Source organism: Onychostoma macrolepis, chromosome 11, assembly GCF_012432095.1.
Source record: "Onychostoma macrolepis isolate SWU-2019 chromosome 11, ASM1243209v1, whole genome shotgun sequence".
Lineage (NCBI taxonomy): Eukaryota > Metazoa > Chordata > Actinopteri > Cypriniformes > Cyprinidae > Onychostoma > Onychostoma macrolepis.
Genome location: NC_081165.1, coordinates 23712840 through 23723220, shown reverse-complemented (window position 1 = coordinate 23723220; position 10381 = coordinate 23712840). Strand labels below are relative to the sequence as shown.

The 10381-nt window shown below is 40.7% G+C and overlaps 2 protein-coding genes across 4 annotated transcripts; both read right to left on the bottom strand.

Annotated features, from left to right (window-relative positions):
* Positions 1-3330: 3330 nt before the first annotated feature.
* On the bottom strand, positions 3331-6224 carry LOC131548961 (uncharacterized). Of its 2 annotated transcripts, none has more exons than XM_058790591.1 (2): positions 4718-6224; positions 3331-4484 (listed from the first exon to the last, which is right to left on the bottom strand). In XM_058790591.1, the coding sequence occupies exons 1-2, from the start codon at positions 6222-6224 to the stop codon at positions 4480-4482; spliced, it is 1512 nt and encodes a 503-aa protein (XP_058646574.1). In that variant the 3' UTR covers positions 3331-4479. The 2 variants fall into 2 exon arrangements, with proteins under 2 accessions (XP_058646574.1, XP_058646575.1); XM_058790592.1 differs by lacking the exon at positions 3331-4484 and adding an exon at positions 4620-4633.
* A 1450-nt stretch (positions 6225-7674) lies between these two features.
* On the bottom strand, positions 7675-10111 carry LOC131548960 (uncharacterized). 2 transcript variants are annotated; one of them, XM_058790590.1, is made up of 3 exons: positions 9994-10111; positions 9093-9669; positions 7675-8993 (listed from the first exon to the last, which is right to left on the bottom strand). In XM_058790590.1, exons 2-3 carry the CDS (start codon positions 9478-9480, stop codon positions 7681-7683), a joined length of 1701 nt encoding a protein of 566 aa, XP_058646573.1. In that variant the 5' UTR covers positions 9481-9669; positions 9994-10111; the 3' UTR covers positions 7675-7680. The 2 variants fall into 2 exon arrangements, with proteins under 2 accessions (XP_058646573.1, XP_058646572.1); XM_058790589.1 differs by having other exon boundaries at positions 7675-9669.
* Between the last annotated feature and the right edge of the window lie 270 nt (positions 10112-10381).

Below are 10381 nucleotides of genomic sequence, written 5' to 3'. Positions count from 1 at the left end.
AAATCTGATGGCCTTTATCTAATATAAAAGATTTTGTTTTCAAAGCAGTTTGATGCTCCCTCAGTCACAGTGTTGATTTCTTTAAACTGAATTATCTGATAACACTGATAATATCATCTGAGAAAGTCATTATTGTCATTAGGCTATTACCCCATAATGAGCATCAAAATGTTAAACAGCAATCAGCATGCTAAACGGTTGTGAGGGACACACATGATTGCAGATTAGAATTCCCACGAATATCCCATTTCATAATTAAATTAAAAACAATGCAGCCACCCTGTTATTTGCTTCTGCCAAGCAATTATCTGACTTTCTTTTTTCATCACAATGTCAAATTAAGAGAATTACATTAAGAAAGTCTCATTCTCTTACACATCATTCTGTAATTAACTCACTGAGACTGAAGTCCTATCATGCAAATATTTGAGTTTAACATTAACAATTCTATCTCTGTTCTTACGTAACCCATCACAAGTCTCCTCATTGCTCAGTCATGCGCATCATTTTCTGATCGCTGGAGCATTTGTTTTGTTACAGTTTTCTCCCTGAGAAGCTCAGAATACTTAAAAAGGTAAAAAGCTTTAATCCCCTGCCACTCATCAGCCAAATTCAGGCAAGAAACAAGCCACTGTTTATAGAGTGTCACACATTGTTGGTAGTTAACTTAAAAATGAGCTACTTCTGAAAAATTCTGACATGATTTACTCAAAAGCAGAAGTTAGGCAGGTCAACCAAGCTGCTCAAGATCCAATGACACTGAATGCACTCACTGGGCTTCTATCTTGAATTTGATTCGAAAGTCATCGAACAATTAGTAGGCTATCTTGTGAAGTGAAAAGCTGCATGTTTGTAACAAACAAATCTATCATTAAGGTGTCTTAAATAGTGCTTCCTCCAAAAAATCCATCCCCTGTTGTCTTCTCACATCAAAATCCAACATATTTGTTTAGTAATGTTTTGGACTGTTTTCACTTATTAACAATGCTTGATCTGTGCATATTTCTCTCCTGATTCAGACAAGATGACTTTTTCACTGGAGAAAGTGATATCATGGATAGTGGACTCACATTGTAACATTTTAAATGGTCTGAAGTTAAAAAAATACATATTTAAAAAGTATTTTTCTTACAAACATGCAGTTTTCTGCTTATTATTATTATTTTTTGCTCTGCCAATGAAAATGGTTTTAAGCAAAGCCAAAGCAGAATCGACAGTTTCTCATCTCCGAACAACAAACAGTAGTGGCGTTACTGAACGAATCATTGTTTTATTAAGCAAATAATTCACTCATAAAGACATTTGTCATAAAGAACTCACTTTACACCATGTACTTGCTTCCCTATTTTAAAATGTCTATACTTCACTACTTTTTAAAATATGCACTCTTGCAACTGCAAGTATCGGAAGGCTTTGCAATACCCATACTGTAGGAGGGCATAGAACATGTCATAAAACAGCAGCAGCCACTGCATGGGTTTTTAGGTGTCTAATGCAAAGGGCAAGCTGGGTGTAAAGCAGGGGTGGACTGGTGCAGTGCCGTCCCTAATCTTTCTGACAGCCTCATCTCTTGAGCCCACAATGTAATGGAATCCAATAATTTGTGGGAGGTGTGAATGTTCCTTGAGACGTTTATCATCCTCACAGTGCTCAGAGAGATCATAATCATAACAAAGCGATTTTCACAGGAACCCGTAGCTCATAACCCTTCTGTGGACTTGACAAGAGGCATGTTTCCTTGTAATTTCCTGTGAGAGTTTTATAGACCAAGTTGGCTACAAAGAGATTTTCTCATTCTAGTAGCCAAGGTTTATTGCTCCCAGTTATGGTTGCCTGTCACTCTTAAGAAATAACACTCAGGCCATCCAAAATGAGTTTTTCTTCGGGACAGATTTGGAGAAATTTAGCATTATATCACTTGCTCACCAGTGGATCCTCTGCAGTGAATGGGTGCCGTCAGAATGAGAGTACAAACAGCTGATAAAAACATCACATATTGATGAAAATGCTTGGTCTAAAAGGGACTTCTGTGTGAGTGGTGTGTCATGCATCTCTATTGACAATAAACCTTTTTTGCCTGCTAAATTTTGCCAAAATTTCTCTAATGTGACTACACCTTATAGATTGTCCTTTGCCTGCCTATTTTGCTATTTGTTAGCCTACCAATGCACATTGAAAAGGTTCAATAATTACATGCATGTTACCCATGAAATGATAACATTAACTTGGAACTTGATTTTGTCCTTTATTCCACTAGTGCAGCACTCACACCGTACACATTTTGGTCGTTGTTGTTGTCGTTTACTTGTAGTTAGAATTTGCATACATATGCATACGTGCGGTCAAACTGTAAACACAAAACAGTTCACAATTAATATTTAGTAATGTTTTGGACTGTTTTCACTTATTAACAATGCTTGATCTGTGCATATTTCTCTCCTGATTCAGACAAGATGACTTTTTCACTGGAGAAAGTGATATCATGGATAGTGGACTCACATCGGAAGGCTTTGCAATACCCATACTGTAGGAGGGCATAGAACATGTCATAAAACAGCAGCAGCCACTGCATGGGTTTTAGGTGTCTAATGCAAAGGGCAAGCTGGGTGTAAAGCAGGGGTGGACTGGTGCAGTGCCGTCCCTAATCTTTCTGACAGCCTCATCTCTTGAGCCCACAATGTAATGGAATCCAATAATTTGTGGGAGGTGTGAATGTTCCTTGAGACGTTTATCATCCTCACAGTGCTCAGAGAGATCATAATCATAACAAAGCGATTTTCACAGGAACCCGTAGCTCATAACCCTTCTGTGGACTTGACAAGAGGCATGTTTCCTTGTAATTTCCTGTGAGAGTTTTATAGACCAAGTTGGCTACAAAGAGATTTTCTCATTCTAGTAGCCAAGGTTTATTGCTCCCAGTTATGGTTGCCTGTCACTCTTAAGAAATAACACTCAGGCCATCCAAAATGAGTTTTTCTTCGGGACAGATTTGGAGAAATTTAGCATTATATCACTTGCTCACCAGTGGATCCTCTGCAGTGAATGGGTGCCGTCAGAATGAGAGTACAAACAGCTGATAAAAACATCACAATAATCCACAAGTAATACATACGACTCAATCCATCAATTAACATCTTGTGAAGTGAAAAGCTGCATGTTTGTAACAAACAAATCTATCATTAAGGTGTCTTAAATAGTGCTTCCTCCAAAAAATCCATCCCCTGTTGTCTTCTCACATCAAAATCCAACATATTTGTTTAGTAATGTTTTGGACTGTTTTCACTTATTAACAATGCTTGATCTGTGCATATTTCTCTCCTGATTCAGACAAGATGACTTTTTCACTGGAGAAAGTGATATCATGGATAGTGGACTCACATCGGAAGGCTTTGCAATACCCATACTGTAGGAGGGCATAGAACATGTCATAAAACAGCAGCAGCCACTGCATGGGTTTTTAGGTGTCTAATGCAAAGGGCATGCTGGGTGTAAAGCAGGGGTGGACTGGTGCAGTGCCGTCCCTAATCTTTCTGACAGCCTCATCTCTTGAGCCCACAATGTAATGGAATCCAATAATTTGTGGGAGGTGTGAATGTTCCTTGAGACGTTTATCATCCTCACAGTGCTCAGAGAGATCATAATCATAACAAAGCGATTTTCACAGGAACCCGTAGCTCATAACCCTTCTGTGGACTTGACAAGAGGCATGTTTCCTTGTAATTTCCTGTGAGAGTTTTATAGACCAAGTTGGCTACAAAGAGATTTTCTCATTCTAGTAGCCAAGGTTTATTGCTCCCAGTTATGGTTGCCTGTCACTCTTAAGAAATAACACTCAGGCCATCCAAAATGAGTTTTTTCTTCGGGACAGATTTGGAGAAATTTAGCATTATATCACTTGCTCACCAGTGGATCCTCTGCAGTGAATGGGTGCCGTCAGAATGAGAGTACAAACAGCTGATAAAAACATCACAATAATCCACAAGTAATACATACGACTCCAATCCATCAATTAACATCTTGTGAAGTGAAAAGCTGTGTGTTTGTTTGTAAGAAACAAATGAATCATTAAAGCATTTTAACTTAAAGCACTACTTATATTTTAGTTGGTTTGAAGTTAAAAACATCACATATTGATGAAAATGCTTGGTCTAATAGGGACTTCTGTGTGAGTGGTGTGTCATGCATCTCTATTGACAATAAACCTTTTTTTTTGCCTGCTAAATTTTGCCAAAATTTCTCTAATGTGACTACACCTTATAGATTGTCCTTTGCCTGCCTATTTTGCTATTTGTTAGCCTACCAATGCACATTGAAAAGGTTCAATAATTACATGCATGTTACCCATGAAATGATAACATTAACTTGGAACTTGATTTTGTCCTTTATTCCACTAGTGCAGCACTCACACCGTACACATTTTGGTCGTTGTTGTTGTCGTTTACTTGTAGTTAGAATTTGCATACATATGCATACGTGCGGTCAAACTGTAAACACAAAACAGTTCACAATTAATATTTAGTAATGTTTCACATATTACATTTGCATTAAGCATTATCACGTGATATACGGATTTCTAGAACAGTCTCTCGTGTCACAGAATGAATTTGCATACATATGCATACGTGCGGTCAAACTGTAAACACAAAACAGTTCACAATTAATATTATTATAATTGCAACGAAGTAGTCTATGCCCACACGAGTGAATGGAGGCTCACCTGGTGTCACTCTAGAGTCAGGTAAGTCTGCCATTTGCTGGATTTGTGGCTTAGCTCTTAACTTGCGACACTGTAGACATGACTTGAGAGTTCGGTTGATGACAGCACGTCCCTTTAATATCCAGAAACGTTGACGAATTTCTGCAAGTACTCGCTCTGGACCTGCATGACCCAAGCGAAGATGGTAGTGACTGATAATCAGCTGGGTGACGTGATGATTGTTGGGTAGGATCACTGGATGTTTAGCCTCAAAGGGAATTGGGGCATTTGTTAGTCTTCCTCCCACATGAAGGAGTTGGTTGTTTTCATCCTCAAAGGGTTTAAGCTTGAGAAGAGAACTGGGTTTGGCTTGAGAAGATCCAAAAGATGCCATTTGTATGTAGTTGAGAATGGCTAACTCTGCTTGTTGGAGCTCACAGACAGTGATGGGGTCAGAAAGATGCGCACTTGTTTTCTTGCGTAACAAAGCCTTGACACGCAACAGGATAGCAGTAGCCCTTTTTAATCGATGCCAACTGGAGTATCGTTCCAGTAGTCTGTCCACTGCATTTTTCATCACTTGATTTGGTTTTATGCTAGCTGCATAGACTTCTTTGGCTCGTTTGATCTCTGCTTCCTCTGGCAAATCATTTATGATAGGTTGAGCAGGCCAATATTCCTCCTCAAGTTGTAGGAAGTGCGGACCAGATACCCATCGTTCACTCGACAAAATCTCTTCCATATTCATTCCTCGAGAGACATCATCCGCAGGGTTCGAAGTAGAGTCAATGTGTCTCCACTGGCATGTTTCTGAACGCTCATGTATTTTTGAAATACGGTTAGCGATGAACGTCTTGAAGCGACAATGCTTGTTGTTGATGTACTGAAGTACGATAGTACTGTCTGTCCAAAAGAAAGTCCTTTCAATTGGAATATCCAAGTGGCGCTTGATATGCTGATCCAGCTCTGTAGCAACTACTGCTGCTAGTAGCTCCAGTCGTGGTATACTAACTGGCTTGATTGGAGCAAGTCTGCCCTTTGACATCACCAGCCTGCAGGTGTCGCCAATCCTGATGTATGAAACAGCACCGTAAGCCAGTTCCGAAGCATCAGAAAAGTGATGGAGCTGGGTCGGTAACAAACAACTAGTGGATGTTGGTCTAAGGCATCTTGGAATTGTCAGTGCTGACAACAGAGGCAAGTCGTTCAACCATCTGTGCCATTGTGCTGCTATGTCCACAGGTAACTCCTCGTCCCAGTCAACTTTCATGCGGCACAACTCTTGAAAGATTGCTTTAGCCTTGAGCACGAAAGGGCTTGCGAATCCTAAAGGATCATAGATGGAACTGGTAGTGCTCAATACTCCTCTCTTTGTTACAGGCTTGTCCACTGACTTGACATTAAATGTGAAGCAATCTCGTTCTACATCCCAAAGGACGCCCAATGTTCGTTCAAATGGCAAATCCTCTTGGTCAATGTTTACCTCATGTAACGATTTTGCCCAATCATCAGCTGGTATTGATTTCATCACTTCCTTAGAATTGCTTAACCACTTGGTTAATCTAAAGCCTCCACAGGTGAGCAGTTCCCGGAGTTCCAAAGCAAGTTTAATGGCGGCCTCCTCTGTTGGCACTGACTTAAGGCAATCGTCGACAAAAATTTCGCTTCAACGTTTCCACTGTGTCGTCCGAGAAGTTTCCATGATTGTCCTCCGCCACTCGTTGCAAGGCAAAATTGGCAGCACTAGGACTCCAGACACCTCCAAACAGATGAGCCGTCATACGATAATGCTTAGGTGGTTTGTCTGGGTCGTTATCTTCCCACCACAGGAAGCGAAGCACATCTCTTTCATCAGATGGCACTCGGACTTGATAAAACATGCTCTCGATGTCCGCATTCAGAGCAATGGGTTCTTGCCTAAACTTGAGAAGAACTCCTAGTAGCTTATTGGTAAGGTCTGGGCCTTGGTGAACATGATCATTCAGTGAAGTACCTTGGTACCGTGCTGCACAATCGAAGACAATACGAACCTTCTCTGGCTTGCGTGGATGTAGCACTGGATGATGTGGCAGGTACCACACGCAACCATCTTCTCTGTTAATGTCAACGACCTCCTCTGCGTATCCTTTCAGCAAAGAGTCTCTTATACCTTCTGTATACTTCTGACGCAAACTCAGATCTTTCTTTAGCCTCTTTCCTAGAAGGTCTAATCGATGTTTGGCCATTGTGTAGTTATTAGGCAGTCGTGGTGGATGTTCTTTGAAAGGGATTGGTAGTGTGTAGTGACCATCTTCTTTGACTGATTGCTTGTTCCATAGATCCACAACCTTTTCATCGACTACCGACAATGAGTCATTGTTCACATGCACTGGATCATCCAGTTTCCAAAATCTTTCAACAGCTTGTTGTAGAGAGTGGTCAGCTTGAATGAAATTGGCAGAGACAGACGTTGAACCGTCAGCTACTGGTCCATGGAGTGTCCACCCCAGGCCAGTCAGAATTGCGTAAGGCTCACCTGACTCACCACAGCGTGTCTCACGAGGAGCAAGTATGTCTGGTTGGTCTAGACCTATCAGCAGGTGAACTTCATCGGCTAGATCAACATCAGGTAAACTGATTTCATCTGCAATTTCCCTCAGATGCGGCCACTGGAACACCTCATGCTGTGCGACTAGGTTGTCTAGACTTATGTTGAGGTGATCCCGGCAGAGCACTCCCTTCATCAGGTAAGAGGTCCTTTGTTGGGCATCTTCAACTTGTAGATCTACTGCTAGGGTGACTACATTGAGATTTTTGGTCTCCATGGTGTTCAGCTTAATGTTCATTTTACGTGAGTCTAGCTTAAGAGCATGAACTAGCTTCTTAGAAGCAAAGGTCCCATTAGACCACTGTCAAGCAAAGCAAAGACATTCATAGAGAATCGTTTGTGTCTGTCTGAAACCACTACAGGCAGAATTGGAAGTGCAATCTTCTTTTGACTGACTTCAATGCATTATGCATTTTCTGGTGGCATGTGCTTGAATGGCTTGTGGCGGGTCAACGGCTGGCTCATCTTCAGTAGCTTGATTAGTAGATTGGCTTTTGTCGTTATTAGAAGCTACAATAGCAGAGTGCAGCCAACTGTTGTGCCTTTTCCCACATCCAGGCACCTTACATACCCAGCTGCGAGTACAGACTGTGCTGTGATGACCTTTCATGAAACAGTTCAGGCAGAGTTGCTTTTGTTGAACAAAGGCGAAGCGCTCCTGAACAGACAGAGCTCTAAAGGATTGACACTGGTTCAGAAAGTGTCTGTCAGTGCACTTTGGACACTTAAATCCTGATGTTGTCTTTGGTGTGGACGATGTAGTGGATTCATTAGTAACTGACACTGTTGCGAACGTCTGCTTTTTCTTATTAAAACTTGACTTAGCATTTGATTTAGAACTCGCTGGAGAATTTCGACTGGCATGAGTAAGAAGATTCCCGAAGATAGGATCAGCTCTCTTAGCAGCTTCAGATTCAACAAGACTGACTATGTCATCCAACTTCGGCAAACGGCCAGACTTGATGATCTCGTAGTTTATTATGAGCCATCTTTTCTTTATGTCTTCAGGTAGCTTTTCTACAATTTGTAGCAAAGTGCGTCCACCATTCAGCTCTTCCTCGCACTTCATTGCCTTTAAAGTGTCTCTGCAGCTGCACAGAATGTCTGCAAAACTTTGCAACTGCTTGTTGTCTTTAATGTCTTTGTGATTGAGCACCTTGTCGACCCATGCTTGTGATATTGCATATGGATTGCCAAAACGTCTTTTCAGAATATCCATGGCTTCTGCATAACCCAGGCTAAAGTTGGGGTTGTACAAGCAGTGTGAGATAGCATCTCTAGCTTGGCCGACAGTGTACTGATGCAGTCGAGTGAGTTTCTCTTGATCTGGCACTGTCTCTTTATCAATCACAGAGCAGAACAATCTCATGAACTGCCAGTACTTTAAGGGTTCTCCATCGAACTTGATGATGTCAACAGGTGGTAAGTGCATGGAATCAATGTGTGACTGATACTGTTGCCTTGACAGCTCTAGTAGTTGACATAAAGAATTCTCATTTACTGCAGAGAGTGATGGACGAAAGTTAAGGGATGGGTTACCTGAGACAGGAGTTGAGAAATTTTTGTTTATTGTCGTTAATTCAGCCTTCTGTCGATTTTCCTCCATCTCAGCGTCTTTGAGTTCCAGTAAGCCTTTTAGTCCATCCATTTCAAATTCAGCTCGCTGAAGTTGTAGTTTAAACTCTGCACGCAGACGATCTTCTTGTTGAGCTAAAAGCACAGAGAACTCTTTATTTTCTTTCTGTCTTAGATTCTGTAGCTCTTGAAACTGCGTAGATAGTTGGTCTACAGGAGACATTTGCGGTTTACCAGCTTCATCAAGCATTTTTTGTTCCTCTTGGAAGTTTGATGCATCAGACGATTCCATTGATGGCTTAAAATCGTCAAGCCAGCTTAAAACTGTGTGCTGCAAGTCTTGCACATCCCGCAGGACTGACGTTAAATAGCCCTTAGAAGCATCAAGGTCATCATCATCTTCTAATGTTTTATGGTGCATGTCATGAATCTCATGAAACCGCCTAACAGCCTCATCCAAAGCAGCAAGTTTCATCTCTACCTCTTTGGGCTGATTACAGTTCATAGCGGTTGTAATCTGTGTCATCAAGCATGTCACAGCAGCCTTTGCACCTCCACGTTGACGCTTGAGACCCCTTTGTTGTTGATCTAGCGTAGAAATTTCTTCTGTTTCTTGATCCATGTTGTTATTAATTTTCTTTCTTCCTCGTGTTTGACTTTAATGTTACCCATGAAATGATAACATTAACTTGGAACTTGATTTTGTCCTTTATTCCACTAGTGCAGCACTCACACCGTACACATTTTGGTCGTTGTTGTTGTTGTTTACTTGTAGTTAGAATTTGCATACATATGCATACGTGCGGTCAAACTGTAAACACAAAACAGTTCACAATTAATATTCAGTAATGTTTCACATATTACATTTGCATTAAGCATTATCACGTGATATACGGATTTCTAGAACAGTCTCTCGTGTCACAGACTTGCTTAAACTTTGTGTACCAACTAAATGCAACATATCGCACGAATATTTAAACTAGTAACATAATAAACAACAAATGTCTACACAAACTGCAAACACAAGCGTATAATATTAACCGTTTAGGCGCTATGGCGCTTATCGCAAAAAACGATCTACATAGCAATACCTCAGAAACTATCAATACACTTAAACAACATAAGAATTACTCACCACGCTGGGAATATATAGTTTAAGTTATAGCTTAAATCTGGAATTGTTATAAAAGTTCAGCAAGCTTAAACAGGAGAACAACATGGATGAACAACTTTTCTCTATCAGTGTTTTTTTTTTTTTTTGCAATCCCATGGGCCCACTGAAATCACGTTCTTAAAGGGGCAGCACCCAACAATGCATCTCTGTTTAACTTCATTGAATACGAATCAATTTTGAGGCAAAAATAGCAACAGTAGTCAGTGATGGATTTAATTATTTTCAATAGAGTGATTTATCTATACCTTGGGCAAGCAAGGCCTTGCTATAGGATGTTTGAGTTTTGAAACTTATAGTACGTATAATGTGGCAGTGTTCAAGATTCATGTATTTACTGTGCCAAAATTCA

What these genes read in the sequence shown, in the direction of transcription:
- LOC131548961 (XM_058790591.1), bottom strand. Translation starts at nt 6,224, where the DNA reads ATGAAATCAATACCAGCTGATGATTGGGCAAAATCGTTACATGAGGTA.
- LOC131548960 (XM_058790589.1), bottom strand. Translation starts at nt 9,480, where the DNA reads ATGGATCAAGAAACAGAAGAAATTTCTACGCTAGATCAACAACAAAGG.